Source organism: Paramisgurnus dabryanus, chromosome 11, assembly GCF_030506205.2.
Source record: "Paramisgurnus dabryanus chromosome 11, PD_genome_1.1, whole genome shotgun sequence".
Classification (NCBI taxonomy): Eukaryota; Metazoa; Chordata; class Actinopteri; order Cypriniformes; family Cobitidae; genus Paramisgurnus; species Paramisgurnus dabryanus.
This window is the reverse complement of record NC_133347.1, coordinates 36,459,045-36,484,994: the sequence shown is the minus strand read 5'-3', so window position 1 is coordinate 36,484,994 and position 25,950 is coordinate 36,459,045. Positions and strand designations below refer to the sequence as shown.

The window sequence follows — 25,950 nt, the reverse complement described above, 5'->3', positions numbered from 1 at the left end:
TTTTCCCAAGACAAACACTCTGATAGAGCACAGATGCTTGGAAAATGTAACTAAAATACTTAAGTATTATTATACACCTCTGCCAGCGTCACTCAATTCATTAATTGAATAGGACATGTTCTAAAGGCACCACAACAAATTGGTAGAGCTTGACTTTGCATTGCTTCAGTCTTTTTAATGTGGTTTTTAATGCACATCGTCCATACAAATGTAATCCAAGCTTGATCTGATTAATGTACAGTACTTATTTTCAGTGATATCCTACAAGATACCCATTCAAGCCCTGATAAACATAGTGGCCCTCATTTATCATTCTTGCGTAGAAACGGGCGTATATGTTGGCGTAAGATTATGCTTACACTCCTCTCACCGCCTGATTTATGAAACTGTGCGTACCGTTGATATTCAGGTGTACGCAATATCTGCCCTTCATAAATGCCGCGGCCGAAAACGAGCGTCATTAGAATAACAAGCCCATATAAATTCAAGTCTCCGCCTCCCCCACGCCCTCATTTTACGCCATTGACACACGAAAGACGGCAAAGAAGAGAATCCAGGGAAGTGAAAAGAAACAAATTTGTTTTATTTGGCAGTTTAAAGAAGACACATTAATAATTGGATGACAATTTGTAATATTCTTATTATTATTTTTATTATTAATTGATATTTAGAAGAATAATTATTTATTATTATTATTATTTACTGTTGCCTACATCTAAATTCTATGTCTGCTTAATGGTTCAGTTAATTTTTTTTTATATAATATTTTAAAATGATGTAGTAACTTTTGTAGTGTTGTTCTGTATTTACATACAGTTGTTTGTTAGCTGTATCTTAGATCCAGTTTGATACGGAGCTCCGGATATAATTAAAATTAACAATTTGTTTCCACGACATCCACATGTTTTAGCTAAGCTAATTCATAATTTGAAGTAATAATAATTGTAATAGTAATTACGAAATATTCTAAATATTATAATAATTAATTCCAAGGAACAAACTGTTGAATATTGGGAACAAATTCTAAATTTATGGCCATACTTTAGACTAAATAAGAAAAAGAAGTGTCCATAGCATAAAAAATTATTCGTGGCCATAATTTTGTCCGCATGTCATCATGATCGGATTTACGGCTGCATTCAACACAAGCATTTTACCTTACCTCATCTGTATTTATTTATCATCGAATATGTAACTAGCTTACCTTTTGATGCATTATTACCATGTTTTCGTAGCACATCCTTGTGCTTTCTTGCAATGTGCCGCTTCAGATTCCAGGAAGAATATTTGCTAACTCTTTACAGTCTCTCCGCAGTCCCTTTCAATTTTTTCTTCCTGCTCAATCTTAACTTTGATTTTTACTTTACATTTATGTATAAGGCTTGAATTCCATAACTTATTGCTAGACGTTTTTACAGATTCTCGAACTAGCAAATTATCAAAGGGCGTTCTGGGTTCAACGAGCGGTGCTGAGGGAGCGGAATTTTCGGAAAGGCGCTTTGATGGTAATATTACCGCACCGCTCAACGCTCCGCTCCCACTAAGCTCCGTTCACATGCTCGCTCTGAAACATCAGGTAAAGCGCACAGGCTCTCAACTGAAGGAATACATATGCATACAAATCAAATGCTTTGGTAAAGTCTCACAAATGAAACATTGAACATTGTTGCATAAAAATAAACACTGAAGTTTATAATTACTATGTTTTTTACAGTGGGTCATAATATATCATATATTTTAGTTTGTCAGTACGTTTTGTGGTGTTAGGAAGTTTTTGCGCATTTCTGCACTAACTCAAAATGTGCGTACACCACCTCCTGAGCTGGCGTAGGATTTGAGCGTGCCGTACGCCAACGTCCATATTGATAAATCTCAAAGTCATCGTGGTTTTGGGTGTACGCAAGGTGTACGCTGGAAATTTGGTGTACGCACTTTTGATAAATGAGGGCCATTGACTCCTATTTTACGATTCTCTATGAACTTTTTAGTCATGCATTGCAATTGTCAGTTTTTGTTCCATCCACAGTATTTAACTGCTAAAACTTGCTCCAGCTCCTGTTGATTTAACTTCAGCTGAACTGCTGGTATACAGTACTTATCTTTTTTTTTTGTAACGCACATATCTTTGGTTTTGGCTATACTGATAATCTGAAGCTTCAATTAGTTGCCCATGCATCTACTTCAATTACTGCTTCTTGTAACTTTTTTGATACACAAGTAATACTGTGTCCTTATCTGCAAAAACTATCTTCATATGGCTCCTTAAATATTATACACAACATCATTGATCAAAATAACATTAATAAACTATAGCTTACAGGACTACATACACTTCCTTATATGTCATTGGATACTCTAATCTTAAACTAACTTGTGTTGTTCTTTCAAGAAGAAAATCAATAATCCACTTATATATCTTCCCTTCAATTCCAAGGTTTTAGGAGTAGACATTCCCCCCAAAGCATATCATATGCCTTCTTAATGTAAAAAAAAAAAACCCTACCAAAACCTCTTTATTCACAGTAGGCTACTTGTGCTTTCCTCATATCAGCTTCTAGGCTTGAAACAGCATGCATTGTGCTCCACCCTGCCCAAAATCTACCCTGGTATGGTGACATGAGTCCATTATTTTCAAAAAAATAGTTTAGCCTGTAAATTGTATATTTTTCCTTTAATTTATATAAATAAGCCTATACTTAGTTGGGTTAGATTTATCCTTTCCAGGTTTATATGAACTATTGATGCACATTGAAAAGACTTTATGGGACAAATGCTTGATCATAACATATGTTGTCCTTTCCAGGATATGTTTAACTCCCTATAGAGCTCTTTTTAATTCATATAAAATTAAATCTGCATCTAAAGTCTCTTCGGAAGAATACATTTTCATCGTCACATCTGGGTGCTGATTTTTATTCTGATCTCTGTGTCTTTTAGTTTTCTCTGACACATTATCTGCTACAGTTTGATTTCTATGATAAAACTTTTTTCTATGTAGTACGTGGGCCTCCAGGAATAATGTTAAGAGCCACTGCCCTACAGAACTGTCAGCAAGTGTTCTTCACTACTGAAGCTCTAGATGGCGCCAAGACATCCTAACTTTACAACACGCACGCACGCACATCCTCGAGTTATTCACACTCACTCTGAGTTGAGTTTGGTGTTCATGTATATTTTTAAATCATTAATAGGTTATTTTCAAGTTTAAAAGCACCAGGAATTGACAAAGAAACCGAAGAGTCTCGAGACGCTTTTGTGCAAAGCGATTTCTATTGGCTCTTTCCATGTGACGTCACAGCAGCAGTGGCGTTTCTGTCGCGTCGCGTTTGTGGTGAAGGTGCAAGAAAGGCAGCATCATAGGAAAACTCCAGGAACAGTTTATTAAACAAATCCTTTATTCTGACACTTCTGTGAAAACATTTGAGCGGACTTCATGAGTCTGAAGAGAAAGTTTTAATGATAAACGGTGAGTTTTTATTATCAGATTGTTTTGTTTTTTGGTGCAAGCATTAAAACATCACTTTCATTTATTTGGTATCCGGTATGTGAATTCTGAAATAAGTCGTATTTAGGAATGTTAATTATCTTAGTGTAATATATGTAGTATATTTTATTTATATTTAGTATATTTTATTATTTTTTTGGTGTAAAAACTCACCATGTGAACGTTTACAGTGAATGTTTTGTAACTTAACGTTAGATGCATTAGAGTTGAATTTAAATGTGCGCTTTGTTTTTATCACTATGCGTTTTCCGTGGGAATCAAACTCACGACCTTTCACAACTAACAACACAATACTTTACCAGTTGAGCTACAGGAACAACAAAAACAGCATTATTGTTATAAAGTTGTTAGATTATTTGGATCAGAGATTCTTAAATGTTGTTTACACTTATTGTGCATCTTATGAAGATGATGGCATCTGGAGTGAAACTGAGATTTGATTGACAGGGACACGTGCGCGTGTGTGTTTATTGGCCAGTCTGAGAAAAAAATCTGTAATGACCATAACATGTTAAAATCACATCATAAATGTTATTTATTCATGGTTTCTCATGACTGCACTATGAATGAAATGCAAAGTTTTACCAAAAGAAAGGATTTAATATGTCCAGTGATGTAAAACAAGAATCATGATCATTCATAAACCAGATACAGAGACAGATCTGTATTAGAAAGAAACAAAACCACATTTAAATTCTTCAGTTAGGCCCAAATATCACTTATTTATAACAGTTTAATATTATTTTTTGCATTTGTATTGTTGTTTATCCTTACATAAAGTGAGGCACAAATCTTAATGAATCTGTCTCACTTTGATAAATGAAATGTTTTTGGAGTCGCCCTGTGGTGAAAATCATATTTTTATGGTTGTTTATATGTTTATGTGGTGTTTTTAATATGCTTTATGACAAACCATATGCAATTCATCATTCAACGCCATTGCTGAGTATTTCCTCTATAAAATCTCATTCCTACATCACAAACATGTAACCAATCACATCATCTCATTTAAACATATGGATCAGTAGTTCAAGTCATAGATGTACTGTATGATGCTGCATAGACTCATAGCCCTGCTGCTTCAGCTCCTCTTCTGTGATGCTCACACATGGACCTGTTTACATCAGTGCTGAAGAGAATGAATGCAGCAAATGCACAGTTCACACAGGCATTATGTGTTATGTGTAGACATGCATTAGGACTGTGACGGTAGCAATGCTACATTTCATTGTGGTGATGCAGTGGTTATAGAAAAAACTATATGTGTGTGTATATGCGCATTGATGCATATAAGTATATGTATATATATTTTGAGTTATTAGCTTTCATTCCTCAATCTTATTTGCATAAAGTTAATAACTTTTGCAAAAAGGGAAGATACATGTACCTTTGACTCAATATATAGAGCATTGAGTTAGCAGCGCAAAAATCCCTGGGATTTAATTGTAAGGACCACAGACATATGAATGACATGTACAGCTTAAAGGACACGTTCGGTATTTTACACTTAAAGCCCTGTTTTCAGATTGTTTATGATGAAAAAGAACGGTTTTGACTGAAATTTGGGAAGGTGCGTGCGTGGTTGTGAAAGTCAATTGAGCTGTTGACCGTAACACTGTTTCCACTGTTAAATCTCAGAAAAATGTAAAGATGATGTAACTTGTAGAAAATTCAATGGTCTGGGAATGAATTGTTGAAATATTGTAAGTGTCTTCCTTTTTGTCTGTAATATTTTCCTCTCAAGTGTTAGAGAGCTGTTGGAGTGCCACACTTGACTTGTGTGAATGTAGTAGACACAACAGTCATTTTCTGTCCCAGTCGCCCCCCACTTCAACACACATGTCGTCTCAAGAGCTTGTGTTACTCTATACATGACAGACAAACCATCACACACTTATCTCACAATACTTAACACATTTAAATATATATTGCACTTAATCTGATTACTGTTAGTCTGTACTGAATGTGTTTGCACACAGACACAAGAGGCATCTCGCTCTCTGTAACACCTGACTGCTTCTGTCAACTGTTCTGAGGACAGTTTATATGGGACACACTTTACCTCTGCTGAGACCTCTTGAGTAATATTACTCTTAACTCACTGACTCTACACACGCTAGACACATCTGATGTCCACCTTCTTGTTTCCTTTTGGTTTGGAGGTGTTGTGATGTCTGATTTATTCTGCTCAAGCACATGGGTTAGGGTTAGGTTAGGGTAAGTCCAGATCTACACTAGATAAGTAATAAGCCATCATTTATTCACACTAGATGTATATGACCTAACCTGCTGATGTCTTTGTTCTGTACGAGTAAACAACAACTCGTTCTTATCTTTTACTTTGCTATCCAGTGCTCATATTATTTGTTAAGGTGACAGTATGAGGAGTTTTAAGATTGCTTTGATAGGGCAGAAGAAAAAAACTCAACTTTATGTAACAGATTCTTTTAGATAAAAATTGATCTTTATTTAAAAACTCAACTACAGGAGATGGGTTAGTTATGAGCTTTACTAGGTTTATTGATTTAGAAAGTGATACAATAATAGGATTATTTTCTCTGGAAGGACTTCAGAGACTATGTGCTCTTCTCATATATGGATGGACTTTTGGTTAGACGCTCTGTGTGAATCCCTCAGCCAGCCGGCGCCCGCAGTGTTGGGTCATTTCAGACGACAGCAGAAGTCTTGTTTGTGTATGGGGCAGTTGTTGCGAGCGCAGCTGTGCGGCATTAGTTGAGTGAAAGTGATGTGTGCCAGCGCTGGTACTTCCATTAACTCTTCAGACAGAGAGAGCTGCTAACAGATCAGTTTACGGCTATAATACACACATACTACTCTACTCATAGTCTTAATGCTACAGTAGACACAGCTGCTTACAGTGGAAAGCTTTTACTAACTACTTATAAACTCCAGTGAAGTTTATAGTGACCTCCACTAATATTGGCACCTGTTCAAAATACTAACAAAAAAACCTTTTTGTTAAATATATGTATGCCACAATTATTGGCACCCTTTAGTCAATACAGATCTGAAATACACTTGTGGTGGTAGCCAATGAAAAAGGCAATCGTTATTACCCACCAACAAAAAAATGGTTTACTATATGTGTGACAAACAACTAGTAATGTGTGACCTAACCCAATACTTTGATTTATGGAACATTTATATTAATTTCACATTATAGTTCATTAATCCAACCATCGCCGTCTCTTTGGAATGAACAAAGCTGACACTGTTTGTCAAAGCGCCACAAAAACACTTTACTGTTAAATGGACTGATATATGAAGCAATACTCGTGAAGATAAAACATTTTAAAGGATTTATTAACATTCTGAGCGGTGTAGAAAGACCATCAAACTCTATTGAATACAATAATATTTACAGTATATAAATAATCGACAATCTAGGGCCTGACATTAGCATTGCTTGTTTGCTACTGTCTCTGATCTCTCTGAGCACACTTTTGGATAAAAAATACAAAAATTCAAAATGGGAGAAAGAAAGTGCAGTGCGTGGTTGTGACATTCAAAACAGGTGGCAGTTGTTATGGCCATAAAAGTAAAAGTAAAGTCGTTTGTGTGGAAAGTCAATTTGTGGAAAACACATTGCTTTGTGCTGCCTGTCTTTGTCAAGATAACATCTCTGAGTCTTCTCTTATAATTCCTGATGAGGTTGGCAAGGGATGAGATCATTCCTCCATAAATAATTTCTCCAGATCCTTCAGATTTACAGGTCCACTCTGGTGGGATCTCCTCTTCAGTTTATCCCACAGGTCTTCTATGGGATTAAAGTCAGGTGACTGGGATGGCTAGGGCAAGTCTTTTATTTTGTGGTCTGAAAACCATTTTTGTGTTGATTTTGATCATTGTCCTGCTGGAAGATCCAACCACAGCCCATTTAAATCTGTCTGGCAGAGGCAATCAGGTGTTCATTTGTTGATATTTGATAGAGTCTATGATCCTAAGAAGATGCCCAGATCTTCTGGCAGAAATACATTAAAGAGCACCACTGTATTTAGCTGCGGTACTTTTCCATATGGCTACTTCTCTGTGTGCACCAATCCCAAAAACTTTTTTTGCCAAAAACTCATTTGGTTTCATCTTACCATAAAACTTGATCCCATTTGAAAACACACTAGTATCTGGCAAGCTGAAGACACTTGAGTTTGTTTTGATTGAGAGTAGAAGCTTTTTTCTTGAAACGTTTCATACAATTTGTGGTGATGTAGGTGACTTCACATTGTAGTTTTGGAACTTTCTGACCCCAAAACCTAACTAACTTCTACAGTTCCCTAGCTGTATGTGTAGTACATATATGTGTTCGGCTGCGTTTTTTTACACATTAATGTTTTCAAAAGATGTAATGATGGGGAATCCAATCATATCAGTGGGTGTTAACAACCAGGTCTTCAATGCGGCCCACCCAAGCCGTCCCCAAAACCAGGGTACAAAATAGCTTATTACTTATTGCTTCGAATGTTTTTCAATGTAAAACATCATAAGTAGACCTCAGACAACAGTGTAAAACAATAAAAACAGCCGATTTATCACCCGTTAATAGTCAATGTTATATGAGTAAAAGAGGAAATCAAACTGATTACTCTACATTATCAAGCAGATGGAAGACAAGTATAAAACTGGTAAAATCTGGGTACTTATGCGATGGACATTCAAGGAAATGAAACCAAACAATGAAAGCAAAGACTATTTGTATCATGCCATGAGATTGTATTTAAAACATTACAAGAGACCAGCAGGTGACAATGACCCAACTGACAATCAAACAAGAAATCAACCTAACGCTATGATTTAAATCAATTCAATACAATACAATCAATATGATTCAACTTCGTATAATCAGTCATTGTTATTATAAGCATTATACATTAACATGAATATAACCATCATAAGTGATATGAGTGTAGGTGAAATAATTCATCTTAAAACTGTGTATGTGCAAAAAAAAAAAACACTGACCTGTTTGATTCAGAATGTAGTTCAAAAGTGTAGATGTTTCAGTGCACTTGTCTTCATCTGTCGTCCTAAGACATGTAAGAGTGTTGAGATGTTTAAGACCAATGGCTGCCTTCTGTCTACAGAAGACATGTAGAAGAGATGTTATTAAATTAAAAAAGATTAGTTTTTATATGTAACAGATCTAGTTTCAAATATGGCAGCATGTAAAAAAGCTGGTTCTCGCATGACTTGTTACTGTAATTTTCATTACAACACATATGACGACTAGGCATGAGATATACGAGAAATAATGAGTGCCGCCATTTGCTGCGAGCTGGAAGAAACAAACTCTAATTTGCATTGAAGTTTAAAGTCTGTTCAAAATAATTAGAAAGAAACGTCTCGGTTACGTATGTAACCCTCGTTCCCTGAAGGAAGGGAACGGAGACGTCACGTCGTGACCGACGAATTGGGAACCGCTCCGCGGGTGACCTATCTACTTCGAGAAACTATAAAAACGCCAATGAACTTGGCATGCAGGTATTTGCATAATGCCGGCGCCGCCCCGCCAGGTGCGTATATAAGCCGCAGGTGCACAATACCAAATTAGCTATATTATTGCTGAGAAGCCGAGCAACAGTGCCCGGCCTGAAAAACAGCAATGGAACAGCAAACTGTGGCGACGGGACGTGACGTCTCCGTTCCCTTCCTTCAGGGAACGAGGGTTACATACGTAACCGAGACGTTCCCTTTCAGTCGGTCACTACGACGTCACGTCGTGACCGACGAATTGGGAATCCCTACCAAAACGCCACTGCAGCTGAACCCTTCCAGTGTCTGTAAAAGCCCTCCGCCCTCCACATAGGGGGCGGAACCTAAGGCGAAATGCAGAAGGCCGGTCACTACCTGTTCCTTAACCCACGATAGTGAAGCAGCGAACTGGGGAAGCGTCTAAACTGAGCGGAGCTAGAACACTGCGGAAGCCATCCCCTAAGAAGGTTGAATGGATGACATAAAAATATGAAACAACCGAAGGTTGCTCATAAAAAGTCTCTGAACAAAACATAGTATGCAGAGAGATGCAGAGCAGGCTCTGCTAAGGAAAACGTGGAGGATTAGTACCCCACGGAGTATACACACAAATGAACCCCACGTAGGGGACAAATGTGGACGCCTAGCCTACACAGGTTTACAGAGAATACATCAGTGATAGGTTGACAGCGGATGCTCCGCAACACCAGCTATCAGGGCGGTGGAGGAGAGGCAAAAACAGTTTTTTAGACGTTTTTGCCCCGATGGCCTTCCATATTGGTGCAGATGTGCAGCACCAAAATAGAGGCTCCAAGCCGACACACGAGCCGACCCTCGGCATTCTTAACTAGTTAGTAGAAAGAACCCGAGTGGAAACCGGTTCGACACGAACACTATAGAATCTTGTGAACGTATTAGGTGTCGCCCAGCCTGCAGCTCTACAAATATCTGTTAGCGAGGAACCGCGAGCCAGTGCCCAAGATGATGCCACACTGCGTGTAGAGTGGGCACGTAAATTAAACGGACAAGGCACATTCTGCTTTTGATATGCAAGGGCTATAGTATCCACAATCCAATGGGACATCCTCTGCTTGGTGACAGCTTTTCCTTTCTGCTGACCACCGTAACAAACAAAGAGCTGATCTGAGGTCCTAAAGCTTTGCGTCCTGTCTATATACACACGTAGTGCACGAACAGGGCATAACAAAGCCGTGGCTGGGTCTGCCTCCTCCAAAGGCAGCGCTTGGAGGTTCACCACTTGATCTCTGAAAGGAGTGGTGGGAACTTTGGGCACAAAGCCGGGCCGGGGTCTCAGTGTTACGCTGGATGCAGCCGGCCCGAACTGAAGGCACGATTCGTCGACCGAAAATGCATGAATATCCCCTATCCTCTTGACAGAAGCCAAAGCAAGGAGAGTTAATGTTTTCATAGTAAGAAATTTAACACTCACACTATGCAGAGGCTCAAATGGGGCTTCCTGGAGTGATTTCAGCACCAAGGACAGGTCCCAAGGAGGAATAGAGGGAGGACGCGAAGGATTCAGTCTTCGAGCGCCTCTGAGAAATCTAATGACCAGGTCGTGCTGACCCACTGTTCTACCGTTTACGGGTGAATGGTGAGCTGATATCGCAGCGATATCGACTTTAATAGTGGATGGTGACAGCCTATTCTCCAAACGGCGCTGGAGATATAAAAGCACAACACTAATCGGGCATTCTCGGGGGTTTTCACTTTGGGAAGAACACCAGTCGACAAACAGGTTCCATTTAAGCGCGTAAGCCTGTCTCGTAGACGGCGCTCGCGCTGCAGCAATAGTGTTAGATACCTCTTGCGGTAAATCACTCAAATCCTCCGTGCCCCGTCCAGAGACCACACATGGAGGTTCCACAGGTCGGGGCGCGGGTGCCATAATGTGCCCTCTTGTTGAGAAAGAAGGTCCTTCCTCAGGGGAATCTTCCAAGGAGGGGCTGTCGCGAGGAGAGAGAGTTCTGGAAACCAACTCCTGGTTGTCCAATACGGTGCCACCAACAGCACGCTCTCCTCGTCCTCCCGGATTTTGCATAGGGTTTGCGCAATGAGGCTCACCGGAGGGAACGCGTATTTGCGCATGTTTCGCGGCCAGCTGTGTGCCAATGCATCCACGCCGAGCGAGTCGTCGGCTAGTGAATAGAACAGGCGACAATGGGTCGTCTCTGGGGAAGCAAACAGATCTATCTGCGCTTTGCCGAAATGTCTCCAAATCTGCTGAACCGCAATGGGGTGGAGTCGCCATTCGCCGGGACGCGCAGCCCGAGAGAGCGCATCCGCCTCTACATTGAGCGTGCCCGGGATGTAAATGGCACGAAGAGACCTCAAATTCTTCTGACTCCAAGTGAGGAGATGACGGGCGAGATGCGACAGGTGACGCGAGCGTAAACCGCCTTGACGATTGATGTACGCCACGGTCGCAGTGTTGTCTGTGCGAACTAATACATCTTTGCCCTGTAACTCGTTGCTGAAACGGACGAGCGCAAGATATACAGCCCACATTTCTCGGCAATTTATGTGCCAATGCAGCTGGGGTGCCGTCCAGACCCCCGAAGCCGCAAGCCCATCGTACGTGGCCCCCCACCCCGTGTCCGAAGCATCTGTGCATACTACTGCATGCCTGGAGACCTGTCTCAGAGGCACACCGGCTCGGAGAAACGCACGGTCTGACCACGGAGTGAAAGTGCGACGACACGCAGGTGTAATGATAACACTGTGAATGCCGCGCAGCCACGCTCTCCTCGGGACTCGATCGTGAAGCCAATGCTGAAGCGGTCGCATATGAAGCAGTCCGAGCGGAGTTACAGCTGCGGCTGCTGCCATATGCCCCAAAAGCTTCTGAAATTGTTCCAGCGGGACCGCGCTCTTGCTCTTGAATGTATTCAGGCAAGTCAGAATCGACTGTACACGCGCTTCTGTTAGACGAGCTGTCAAATCGATCGAGTCCAGTTCCATCCCGAGAAAAGAGATTCTCTGCACGGGGCAAAGCTTGCTCTTTTCCCAGTTGACCCAAAGACCCAAACGAGCGAGGTGTTTTAGAGTTAAATCTCTGTGATCGCACAGCGTCTGACGTGTTTGAGCTATTATGAGCCAATCGTCTAAATACGCGAGAATGCGCACACCTTTCTCTCTCAGGGGTTTTAAAGCCCCCTCCACTACTTTGGTGAATACACGGGGAGACAGAGAGAGCCCGAATGGGAGGACTTTGTACTGGTATGCTCGCCCCTCGAACGCAAAGCGGAGAAACGGCCTGTGCCGGGGGAGAATCGATACGTGGAAGTACGCGTCCTTCAGGTCGATGGATGCGAACCAATCGTTTGGACGAATGCATGGAAATATGCGCTTGGGCGTCAGCATCTTGAACGGCATTCTGTGAAGTGCACGGTTCAGCGAACGCAGGTCCAGGATCGGTCGCAAGCCGCCGCTTTTCTTGGGTACAATAAAGTAAGGGCTGTAAAACCCCGACCTCATCTCGGCTGGAGGGACCGGCTCGATCGCGTCCTTCGCCAGTAGGACAGCGATCTCCGCACGGAGGACGTGCACATCGGCAGCTCTCACCGCAGTGAAACGAACGCCGGAGAATTTGGGGGGATGCCGGGCAAATTGGATCGCGTAGCCGAGACGAATCGTGCGTAAAAGCCAACGCGACGGGCTGGGAAGCTGTTCCCACGCCCCCAGACACCGTGCGAGAGGAACTAAAGGCACGATCGGTGTACCCGCGGCGGGCGCAACGGAGGTGATCGCCGGTGTGTGCGTATTGGCCGCACCGACAGCAGTGTTGTGCATGATAACACTCACCTGAGTCCGCTGCTGGGTGGGTGAGTAAGGGAGGCTCTGCTGGAGACACCTCACGCCACTCAATGCACCCTCTGGCGAAGGGGGAGGAAGACGATGGGTTATGAGCCCGTGATTGTCTTCTCTCCCCTGAGAAGACAGAGAGCGCGGAGGGGTTATGAGCCCGTGCGTTGCTCTCGTACTCCTCTGATGAGTCGGAGAACGAGGGGGGGTTATGAGCCCGCTCGTGTCTCCGGCGCTCATCTGAAGACCTAGAGATGGAAGTGGAATTCGCTCTTTTTGTGGAATTGTGGGTGCCGACTGAAAAGTCGGCGGAACAGAAAAATGAAACAAAAGATTCCCCAACCGGCCCTCCTCCGGTGGGGGGAGTGGTGCTTTCACCATCTCCCGAAGAGCGATCCCCTCCATCTCTAGGTCGCCCGTCTCAGGGCCGCTTAGATCTTCTTTTACCACCCTTTGAAGCGGGCTGAGCGGGCGGGGCGGGCTGCTGACGACCGGTTCCTCGCTTCTTAGAAGAGCCCCGGGGAGGAACGGAGGCGGCCGCCGCAGGACGCCCTCGGCGAGGAGCAGGCTGAGGCGCCGACGTGGATGGGGCAGGCGCAGGACGCTTCCGACGTGGCATGATCTGAGCGATGGCCTCAGTCTGCTTCTTGGCCGCGGAGAATTGCTGCGCAAACTCCTCGACCGTCTCGCCGAACAGGCCAGTCTGGGAAACCGAAGCATTCAGGAGCCGGGTTTTATCGGCGTCCTTCATGTCCGCCAGACACAGCCAGAGATGGCGTTCCTGGACTACCAGGGTAGACATCGCACGCCCGACGGCGCGTGCGGTGACCTTGGTCGCACGAAGCGCCAGATCCGTAGCCGCACGCAGTTCAGAGAACTCCGCCGAGTCGTGACCTCCCGCGTGCAGGTCCCTCAGAGCCTTAGCCTGGTGGACCTGCAGCAATGCCATGGCATGCAGGGCAGAGGCTGCCTCCCCACAAGCCTTGTAAGCAGCACCGGACAGCGCCGAAGACTGCTTACAGGCCCGTGAGGGGAGAGTAGGCTGGTCCCGCCAGGAGGAAGCGACACCGGCCGGACACAACTGCATCGCGACCGGCCGCTCCACTGACGGGATACCAGTGTACCCCTTGGCATCTCCACCCTCGAGAGAGGTGAGGGGTGAAGGCTGAAACGGTCGGTTCCGGGCAGAAAACGGGGTTTTCCACGACCGCGTCAGCTCTTCATGCACCTCGGGGAAGAAAGGCACCGGGGGCGAGGACTGAGAAGCCCTGGCACCCCCGAAGAACCAATCATCGAGGCGGGACGGTTCAGGTGGGGGAGGTTTAGTCCACTCCAAGCCGACCGCTTCCGCCGCCCGAGCGAGCATGGCTGCCATCTCGGGGTCGAACACAGAAACCGCAACCTGGCCCGAAGGCGGGAGCGGATCCGGATCGACGTCCGAGGCTGACAACCCCCCTTCCGATGTTACGGTGGACATCGCGTCGGGTGGAGGCTCGACAGAGCGCGAGGACACCGTAGAACACGGGCCACTCGTCTCCATCGGGACCTCCGCTGGCAACGGATCAGGGCGCTGGGAGCTGCTGGACGAACCAGCAGACCGACCAAGCACCGTTATACGGAGATCATCCTTCGCAAGCCTAGTAACTGCGCTCTTAGCAGTACCAGGCTTGGAAGGCGGGGGCCGTTCCCGGAGAAACGACACCCGTCTCCGCAAATCCGCCATAGTCATGCCCTCGCAGATGGAGCAGGAACTATCACGCAACGCTGCCTCTGCGTGCTGGAGCCCCAGACACGAAACACAGCGCTCGTGGCCATCCCGGGGAGCGATGAACACACCGCATCCAGAAACGGAGCACGGGCGGAATGCCATCTTTAAAAAGACGCACCCAACCGTGACACGAATGAGTGGCTGTCTTTAAAAAGACACAAAGCTCAAACGTGCTGCTCTTTTAGGGAAATCACTCTTTTGTGCGAGCTGGTGAAACACACAGGGAGAGGCAAACGCACTCACTCGAACTCAAGTCCTAAAGAGACAGAGAGAGAGAGAGAAGGGTGGAGAAACACTGCGAGCCTCCGCTGAGGTGTCTTTGCCCAACCAACTTCAGCAAGCTGAGATTTTTCTTTTCCCTCTTTAGAGACAGGATCTACGAAGATCAGTTTAAACAGCCTCTCGAGAGCAGATGTCTGCCGGCTTCGAAGCAATAAAGCTAATTTGGTATTGTGCACCTGCGGCTTATATACGCACCTGGCGGGGCGGCGCCGGCATTATGCAAATACCTGCATGCCAAGTTCATTGGCGTTTTTATAGTTTCTCGAAGTAGATAGGTCACCCGCGGAGCGGTTCCCAATTCGTCGGTCACGACGTGACGTCGTAGTGACCGACTGAAAGGGAACCTAGCATTGGGATTTATTGCTTAATCCTGTTGTACTGAACCGTGAGCCTTAAACCAAGGTACATCAAATATAATGTTAATGCTCACTGCTTGTGTTATTGCGGTTTAATGCTTGTGCTGGACCAGCGACTTTACGTTGTGTCAAGTATGCTCTCTCTCTCTCTCTCTCTCTCTCTCTTTCTCTCTCACACACACACACACACACAAACAAGCAGGCATCTATCCGTGCAGCAGTCAGGGAGCAACTGGGGTAAAGATGTCTTTCTAACCACTAGGCTGTTACTACTTCCTCTGGGTCTGATGCCTGTTACTTATTTGGTTGAGGTATTGGTATTATTTTTCTGAACCGGATCGTCCTTAGCCATTTGTAAAAGTTGCTGTCCCTGTGTTAGACTGTAGGTTTTTTTTGGTATTTCATTTTTACTGAGAATTAAGTCAGCAAAACCCAAACATGTTTGATTCGGATGTAAATTAAAAGTCAGTGGATGTCATAAAGTAAAGAGTTTATATAGTATTACCAATGGTAGCTGAATAGGGCTTACAGATGCATTGATGATGGGCTTTTGCTTTATAGAAACAAACATCTCCAAACAACTATGCTCCAGTAATCCTAATATAAGTGCAGTTCTTTTCATAATTTTACATTATTTATAAGATCATTTTTGATGTGGTATCTATCTACAAACATGATGAGTAAGCGGTCATTTAAAACCAGCAGTGTTAGTCATTAAGGTAGTAATGGTGCTTTCACACCAGACACGAATGAAGCGTTAAGCACGAGTGATTTACAGTGCAAGACGTGATAGACATCCAGCAGTGCCGATTACACGATTCACTCGAATTCAATGCTTTGGATGTTTGAAACATGAATTAAAAATTTCTGAATTTATCTGGCAGATATTTGCCAATCAGAAGCTTGCTGTAGTAGTGACATGATTATGATGTGGTAAGCTGAGGCAGAAATACAAAACAACAATGGAGGACCAAATCATCGTCGCTGTATGTGGACACCCAGAGCTGTATGACACATCTTAGTACTTTTATAGAAACAGAAATAAAAGCTAGCTAAAGCCGGTGAATTCAGTGCATTCACTTCTTCACGTGAATTAAGTGAGTTAACTCAAAATGTGCAAGCATCCATCTATGCGTGAATAGTGCAAATGTATTGCTTTATTTGCGTCTGGTGTGAACGCACAGCAGGGCCGGCGTCAAGGGGGGGCATTCTCGGGCAGTGCCCCCCCCCCCAAACAGGTTGTTGTGCCCCCCCTACAAAGTTTTTAATAATTTAATATATATCAAGAATAATTAAAATAAATTAAACATTGAATGTTTCATGACTTGTAATGTAATCAAATGAGGAAAATATAGTTGATATATGTTTTCTTTAATTAAAATAGACCAGTTTCTCTGATTGCATGTATTGCCGCGTCTCACCCGTCTTACGTCTTTAGGATATTTGTGACTTGATACTAGCAACATGTTTTTTCGCGGCATTTAATGGATCGTGTAAAATATGGATATTAGAACATTTAGAACGAACCAGCACCGCCTGCTTCATCTGACTTCATGCAAACACAGACTGGCTCAAACTCAGAGATTAGAGGTTGAGGTGGAATTTACAAATCTACAGGACACTCTTTTAAGGAAGTTTAATGTTCGTACACGCCGTCTTCAGCTATTTTAAAGGTAATTTAGCGCTGTTTTAAATTACGTAAGCTTAAATGTGAAGTGTGGCTATAGACCGTTAACAGCGCGCGAGGGCGGTTTGTTGTTGCGTTGAGCAAAGCGCGAGCTCAGCGGAGCTCAGCTTGCGCTCAGCGTCATGGTCGAAGTTCAATACTTTTGCGCATAGTTTGTGGTCTTTTGCACTTTATACGGGAAATGAGCTGACAGTCTGTATCAGTTGTATGAGTGTGTGCTTGCACTGTATTGTTGTTTTAATGTCTTGTTTTTGCAAGTTATTGTTGCTATTGCGTGCCCCCCCCGTTGGAAGCCAGTGCCCCCCTGTTAGTTATGGTCTGGCGCCGGCTCTGACGCACAGTAAACAGTGTTGGATTAAAAAGAGTAAAATCTGATGAAGGTGCATGTTTTTGTGTTTTTGTGAAGGTGCTTCCTGAAATGATGTCATTGTCTACTCCTTTATTGGCTGTCTTATGCTGGCTGTTATCACTGACATCATCTCTTAAACTGGACGACCCCAATGTCTGCAGTCACTGGGAGAGGTGAGACACAACACACATACACACATACAGTATAGGTCTATGGCCAGGGGATGGCTTGGAAGTCTATTAAAGTTTATTGAAAGAAATAAAGATGCATGTTTACTTCCCAGCTAGATTCCCTTTCACTCAGTAATGTGTGGGAACAGCTGTGTGCTATGAGGGGTATCCTAAATCACAGATCTAGTGTGTGTGTGTGTGTGTGTGTGTGTGTGTGTGTGTGTGTGTGTGTGTGTGCGTGCGTGCGTGCGTGCGTGCGTGCGTGCGTGCGTGCGTGCGTGCGTGCATGCGTGTGTGCTGAGCTGGTATCATATCCATCCATATATAACTTGTTTTACATTTACAAATAAGTCAGATAGATTTAATTGGTAAACGTATTTGGCGTGCTGTACCGGGAGAGGGCTCTGAGCTTGGTAATTGGCCCGAACACAGAGTACCCCCCTAGGTTCAGAAAGTAACCTGGTGAGTGAGAGGAGATGGGGTGGTGGAGGGATTCTGAAGACTGTAGAGGATCCTTAGGTGAGTTTGACTGTGGTTATATATGGGCTTGCCTTTGTACTGATTGGGTAGAAATATTGATTACTGATTGTAGACAGCTGGTGATATGAGAGTAGCTTATTTGACATGTTCTTCCAGAACTACATTTAATAAAACATAATAAAGTTTTCATTTGTATACCTTTCATAATTTTCATGATTTTCTGAATAACTCATGTAAATGTACTTTTTTATAACTTACGGTTAGGGGTTAGCTAAAACTATATAGAGGAGAAGTATGGAAGCACCCTTAAAGTGCCCATCTTATGACTGCTTTTCCACAAGTTAAATAGGTGTATGAGTTCCATAAAACATTCAACAGTTGTTTGCTTGCCATAGCTTGTAGGAAAAGATTGTTACCCATCTCTAGTAGCCTCTTTTTCAGGGCAGTTCAGATTGTGCCGTTTTGAGCTGGTCATTACATATTTATGAGCTGCTGCTCCTTTGATCACGCCCCACTACTAACGTCATGTGCGCATGGGCAATGTTATCGCGAGCAGTGCAGACTGTATTATTATTTTATATATTATTATTAACAGTTTATGTATTGCCAACAGACAAATCAAGCATAAAAGTATCACTAATAAGTACACTCCAGGAGAAGAAACTCATGACACATAATGATTCCAGAGTAAATTGTGATGTAGCAGTCTCAACAATACACTTGTTTTCCCTGGACAAAGCCAACATATTCCCGTTATAAAACATTTTCAAATGCATTATTTTTGCAAATTACAGAAATTAAGACCCGGCGGGGGATTTATACTGCTTGTGGACAGCATGCTAATTGCTAGAAGCTAGCGGGAGGTCTGCCGTATCTTGAGAAAGTGATAAGAGACTTGGGGGTACATTAGCCGGGTCGGAAAAGCCGGGTCGGTAAGGCCCGGTCTTGGTTAGTTTGGCAAAACACTATTAATTAGTAAGTTCGTGTAGAATTGTAAAACAAAGCAATTAAATATTTCTTTTAACTTTCGAAAAGTACGGTAGCTGGTCACTGGCTTTGCAGGAGAAACCACGCTGCAAACTAACTAGCGTAGCGGTAAGCCACCTCGTCGTTCTCAATGGCAAATGACTGCTAAAACACACACACAAGTTCACCTACTCGACGTGCACCAATTCGTGGGCGGGATGATGTCGTTTTTTTTCTGCTAACAATATCTAAATAGCCTAATGTCTACAAACATGAATAATATATGCATTATTATACATCGTTTAAAAGGTATAACTTACGGGTTTAGCATCAGTGTATGGTCTCTGTTTTGAGATACAGATGCTCTAGCACAGGGGTTTTCAAACTTTTTGTGTATGTGGAACACTATTTGTAATCAAGAATTTTCGCGGACCACCTCATAATACTCATAATAAAATATGTCTACACAAAGTCCTGAATTTATCTGCACCTCTAAATAGGCTTAGCACTAAAACTATAACTGGTCATCACATCTGTACAACATATTCTTAAAACATTTTTTTTATATATATTCTTCTTAAAAATATATATTTTATTTTGCCTTTACACGGACCACCTGCAGTACCCTCACAGACCAACTGTGGTCTGCGGACCACAGTTTGGGAATGGCCGCTCTAGCAGATGCTTACTTCTTACCTTTTGTGTTGATATAACGATCGCGAATCGAATCCAGTCTGTTTCAGATGTGTGAATAATCCATAAAAGTCCAATAAAATACATCCAATGACCATTTTTGTCCACAAATGCGTATAATCTGGAAATATAGATACATTGTCTGTTGTTTACATCAGATTTTACATGAACGTCTTGTAATAGTATAATATTGCCTACAATCTGAGGACTATTTGCGTCGTAACACACTGTATATGAGATTACACTTTAGGTAAGGGATAATGTAGAGGCAGCCGGTAGTTATCGGGAAATAAGCCCCGACAGTGTGATCAGGACCCGACGCGAAGCGGAGGGCCTTGTATCACACTGAAGGGGCTTATTTCCCGATAACTACCGGCTGACTCTACATTATCCCGCTTATTACACGGCTACTTGTCACATAAGAAAAAAAACTGGACATGAATATGAATTTGAAACATTTTATTGGCATATTTGTTTTAAATTAACATTTTTATCCTTCCGCGAAACTTTGCACAGATGCATAAAATGATCGTAATACCTTATTAAGATCCTCTGCTTCATTCTTGTCTGTCTCCATTTTTTTCTCTTTTAGCCAGTCTTTGAGAAGTTTTAATGCCCATTCTGTATTTTTTTGTGTGTTGGCTTCGTAGCTGTCATGCTCTATTTTGTCAAGGTCAGTCTCAGTAAGCTCTCTGTGTCTTGTCGTGTTTGTCCAGTGTTTGTCACAAGATGGCGCCAAACAGACAGTAATCTTTATTGATCTTTATTGGCGCGGAGCGATCTTACTCGTAAAAGTAGTACCGGCTATGCGTTATTATTTTGGAGCGGTTATTATTCGAAAAGAACGAACCTGCAAATGTCTCAACTGACCAATCAGAATCAAGCATTCCAGAGAGCCGTGTAATAAGTTCCGATAAACACAGGTTAAAACTTTGTTTTTAAAAGTAGGCGGGAGTATAATTCATAATATCCAAATAGCGCTGTTATTTCCGTGAGCCATGATAACAGTATAGAGGATATATCAGCGAAGTGACTGCTCTGTGCTCTCTAGTTACCTGGTGGGCAGAGGACATTCAGAAACCTGTATCTCACTCAAAACAGCATGGATGGATTTTTTTCCAAGTTTGTATGTGTGTGGAAGCACCAGAGACACAAAATAACACCTCAAAACACAGAAAAGTGAGTTTTTCATAATATGGGCACTTTAAATGATCAAAAATGTTTCTGAATACAATAACTTCAATTCGGAATATCTAAAGTGTCAAGGTTCCAGATTTGCCCTGCGTTTCAATGTGCATAATATTTGTCCTAAATAGTGTTCAGTATGATGATGAGTGGGTCCTGACACATGTTGTCTAACTCCAGAGGTTAGTAAGTCTTGAAACGTTTTTGTATTTACAGATCTGGGAGACAAACACAGCCTCTCTATTATGATATTTAGTTGACTCCATGTGTTGTAAATTATTTATCTTCTGTGACATGATGGCATGCAGACGGTGGGTTAGGTCGGTCTGTCCACTTCCAGACCTGTGCCCCAGTATAGTAATTAGCAGTATTACTACAAACTATGTGCCAGATTACTAGACAGAAGAACAGCAGCAGCACGCCGGGAGGGATTTCTTTTCAACAGGTCCCCAAAAACTCTTTCTTTTATTTATTAAAACCCAAGAAATGGTGCTGTTGGTGATTGTGTCTGACTGTGTACATGAACAGCCGCCGGTCACAGCCGTTCCTATGCAAACACAAAAGAGCTTCTGTCACTGTTGTTTGAATGAAGATCATTTCATATCTAAGAAAAACGCCTCACAAATACTCACAGACAGGTGCTACAGCTGGTAAATACTTCACTCTTCTTCGTGTGTTTTGGAGGCCACACACACACACACACACACACACACACACACACACACACACACACACACACACACACACACACACACACACACACACACACATCACTCTGTCTACAGCTTCATTATGATACACAGATACTTAAACATATGTGTGTGTGTCTCTGTGTGTTTGTGTGTTGTGTAGTTACTCTGTGACCGTGCAGGAGTCGTATGCACATCCCTTTGACCAGGTTTACTACACCAGCTGTTCAGACATCCTCAACTGGTTCAAATGCACTCAACACAGGTGTGTAGACATCACAACACTTATAAAGGTTTTTGATTAAAGTCTTTGTTTACCTCTAAACTGAATCAATGAATAAATGAATAGACTGTAATGTTAAGATGATCACTGATGGTTTTTAAGGGTAAGCTACAGGATGGCGTACCGCAGGGTAGAGAAGACGATGCATAGACGAAAGTCTCAGTGCTGCCCGGGCTTCTACGAGAGTGAAGACGTGTGTGTCCGTGAGTATTACCTCACACCTTCACATTTATACCTGTCTAGTCACTGGATTGATTTATAATGTATGAATGATCTTGTGTAAAGTGTCAGATGAATTACCTTTTATATGAATATGGTATAGAGTTTGTATACTTTCTGCTGCTTGTTGAAATTACTCAGAAAACATCACGGTTCTGTTAGTTTCCTTACATGAGGAATAAGATGCTGTGGCAAAAGGTGAAAGTCAAAATTAGAGAATAAGTGACATGTATGGTAACCCACTACATATTTATAGTGTTTTTACAAACGAGGATGTCTCCAATTGGAGGTTTTGCTCAGGTTTGTCAGGTTTTAATTTGTCCCCAGAATATATGTATATTCTTTCATCATCTAACTCAACCCCTAAGAGTAACCCTGAAAACTTTTATTTAGATTTATATGTTTTTAAATGATTTTGTTTACGATGGCACAGGAAGTGTACACCATGTTTATGTAGTTATGCATAATATACACGTCAAACATACAAATTTGTTCGAATAAACTACACAGGGCCGTGCACAGAGATTTTGAGGGGCAGTGGCCCAAACCAAAAAGGGGGCACTGGGGGAGGGCACAATTTATATGGTTTTAACAATATGATGTGTTATAGATTAGTATCAGAAAAAGAGAAGTGATTATAATGGAAAATATACTTAATAACAAGAATTAAATTGTGACAAAACTGCTTAATATTCTATATGATTTACGTGCTGAAGCTTTGAATCCATGTTTACAATTTTGAAGAGCTTTTGCAGCCTTCCTTTGCAGTCTTCTTGTTTTTGTGAAAACATTGTTTTTTATTTTTTTGTCTACAAAGTGTGCCAACAACAGCAAATTTGGTGTTATTTATATTAGACAATCACTGTAATTCTAAGAATGTTTACTTGCTAAGTTGTTAGCACTTTTAGAAGACCAAGAGCAAATCATTACCCACAGAAATACAAAAACATACGAAAGCCAAGACAGGTCATCCACATTTTTATTTTTGCTGCTTGTTTTCTCATGATCTCGAGATAACAAAAGTTGTTTTCATGTTATCCTGACATGATCATCCAAATGCCATAATGTAATTTCCTATCCATAATATTTCATTTATTTTGAAGTGGACTGCTGATGAGTTGGGTTACCACGCGTAGCTCATTGTCGATAGACTTAATAAATAAATAAAGTTTGATGTTCGTGAATTTAGGGACCATCTCTAAAGTAACAATGTACACGTTTCTATCTTCAATAGTATTTAACAGTTTATTTGAATAAAAATAAAAAATCTAAAAAAGTGTGCATAGTTGACAACCACATGAACACTTTACAGTTCGTTTTGTGACTGTTTGTTGACTAAGTTATTCAATTTTAATGCTGTTTAAAGTAGAAACGTATATGGAGATACTTTATAGACGGTCCCTAAATTCACCGCGCTATCAAATGGTCAATTATTGGCAAATCTGTTTCATCTTGAGCGAATCCCCGATCCAAGTAAAATCTAATTTTTTCTTTCATGCTAATTTAGCTAAATATGCTTTTGCTGTCTAAAAATTATGTCCTTTTGTAAGCTTTAATCACATCACAAGAATACAACTGTTAAAATTAAGTCGTGATCACGAGAAAACAACCAAGCAAAAATAAATATAGTACACGACTTCTCTCGGCTTCAAACTACCAAATTACTAATTGAGCAGCTTAACAACTGAGGTAATGTAATGAATCTACCTGTTAATACAACAAACTGTCATCTTCGCCCTTCAAAGAGTGGACACAGATTGTTAGAGATGCTGCGTAGCGGGCGGGAAATCACGAAGTGGATTACCAGAAACAGTGGATCTTTAGACGAGCGGTAACAGAACACTTTGACCCGGGTTGGCGGTTGGTGAGAGGGGCACCTCAGCTGATTAGGGCAGAGGGGCAGTTGCTCTAGCCACCGGGCCACCCCCCTGTGCACGGCCCTGAAACTACATATCCCATACAGCAAAAAATATATTTTCAAACATAATTTAAAATATTTGTAAAAATATAGAAAAAATGCCTAAACAATATATACTGAAATATATTATCAAAACAAATTTCAACAATATTTTCTATATTTGACAAATGTTTAAAAAATAAATATATTTTAAAGCATTTTTATTCACGTTGCATTTGAAGAAAAACTTTGTGTTACAAACCTGTAGCAGGTTTAAAAAGATTAAAATGAAACACATTTTCATCTGAAAATATTTTTTTGCCATATAGGTTGTAAAATTAGAAATGTATTTGTTGCTCCTGAAATACATTTTCTTATAGACGGTTTTATCGGACACTTGTGCGTTGTCACGGTTATGCATCTGGATTGAACTTAACTTCCGGTTTCTGTTCGTTTAATGGTTTAACTGATGGCTAAACTGAACTCTTGAACAAATACCTCATCGAAAATAACAAATGTTTTGGTTTACTAAAGAAGACGGGAGACTGCAATCATGGGTCAGACCTATGTGAAGCAAAGTTTGGAAGCCGATCTTTAGTTAAGATTGCATACAATAGTACACATTTTACACAGTAACGTTAGCTCTGTGTAGTTTTTGATACGCTTTAGATAGTGATTTGAAGTAAGGTAATTTACTTGTTTATTTTATCAGACATAAACTACTCTAAAAGAACTTTGTTGTTATTGATTCTTTGCAGAGTTTACCGGAATATATTTAATTAAGGTTTCTTTTCTAGAAAATGTATTTCACATATATTTAAAACATATTTTTGGCCACAGAAATGTATTTGTTGGCTGTATGGGATGCAAGCACACACATGCAAACACACACACACACACACACACACACACACACACACACACACACACACACACACACACACACACACACACACACACACACACACACACACACACAGTGGTCAGCTCTTCACTACTGCACCCAGGACCAACTGGAGAAAAGATGCCTTATTTTCTGACAGCACTGAGAATCAAACCTGAGAATTCATATTTGGAGTCTGACTTTCTAACTGTTAGGCCATGACTGCTTAATAAATGTTTGATTCAAACCCTCTCAGGTGTCCATCACAGCACATATAAACCGTTAGCATCATGTAGCTTTTATGGAAACCAGTACCAGACTACGGAAGTGAACTGTACCTCACTGAGATGATGCATTAAAGATGATGCACAATGTACCACGACACCTAAAAAGAAAAGTCTGTGAAACCCTGTAATGCCCGGCCTGTGGCACAGCAGATGACTTTAAACCCAAACCGCTAAACAATGGGGCGCTTCAGATAAAATGAGCTCAGCTGAACTGAAAAATCCCAAGTCAACAGCAATATGATCACAGAGATGCCGCTGATCTAACAGCTCACATGAGGAGTCAGCAGCACAACTGAAGGACCTAAAGCCATCGAACATCTCTTACAAAGTTTTGAAGTTAAAGAATATGCCTGCCAAATCTTAAACCATGCCACAAGATGTTGACCTGATGAGGGTTAAGCAGTCATCAATCCACATTGGCTTGAAGGACCTGAAACCCACTAGCTGACAAAACCTTCACATTCAGTCATGAGTGAACTGAAGGAGGAAAGACTAAGCTTTGTTTCCAGTCCTCATTCTCCTCATATTGTCCTCGCCGGCCCCTCGGGCACTATTAGGTTAGGGAGAAGGGGATTTTATGACTGACTGTTGTACAGCTTTATGGCATTACGTCTGGCTTTTTATTGGGTTTTAATTTGCAGAAATGTTTTGTTATTTTGTGTCTGTCAGTAGCAGTGAATCTCTGCTGGACACTGTCTCTGTGTGTGCTTTCTCCTCATGTTTGTTTTCCGCTCTTTTCATTGATGAAGTGAAACCTGATCCGACTCTGGCTTGTTTTCACTTTAGCTCAATGTGGTGAGAAATGTGTGCATGGCCGCTGTGTGGCCCCCAACACCTGTCAGTGTGAGCCGGGCTGGGGAGGAGCCGACTGCTCCAGCGGTGAGTACTGCAGCTGTGCCCGTCTATTACACACACACACACACATGTTGGCATATGTGG

The 25,950-nt window shown here is 42.0% G+C and overlaps 1 protein-coding gene across 2 annotated transcripts in view; it reads left to right on the top strand.

The window, feature by feature from the left end:
- Positions 1-3,302: 3,302 nt before the first annotated feature.
- Positions 3,303-25,950, top strand: part of megf10 (multiple EGF-like-domains 10) — a 57,760-nt gene continuing 35,112 nt past the window's right edge. The window contains exons 1-5 of one of the 2 annotated variants that reach the window (XM_065240403.2): positions 3,303-3,466; positions 17,317-17,432; positions 21,606-21,707; positions 21,828-21,928; positions 25,798-25,890. In XM_065240403.2, the coding sequence (XP_065096475.1) occupies positions 17,329-17,432; positions 21,606-21,707; positions 21,828-21,928; positions 25,798-25,890 (400 nt within the window). In that variant the 5' untranslated portion in view covers positions 3,303-3,466; positions 17,317-17,328. The remainder of the gene's footprint in view (positions 3,467-17,316; positions 17,433-21,605; positions 21,708-21,827; positions 21,929-25,797; positions 25,891-25,950) is intronic. The other variant, XM_065240404.2, reaches the window with a different exon arrangement.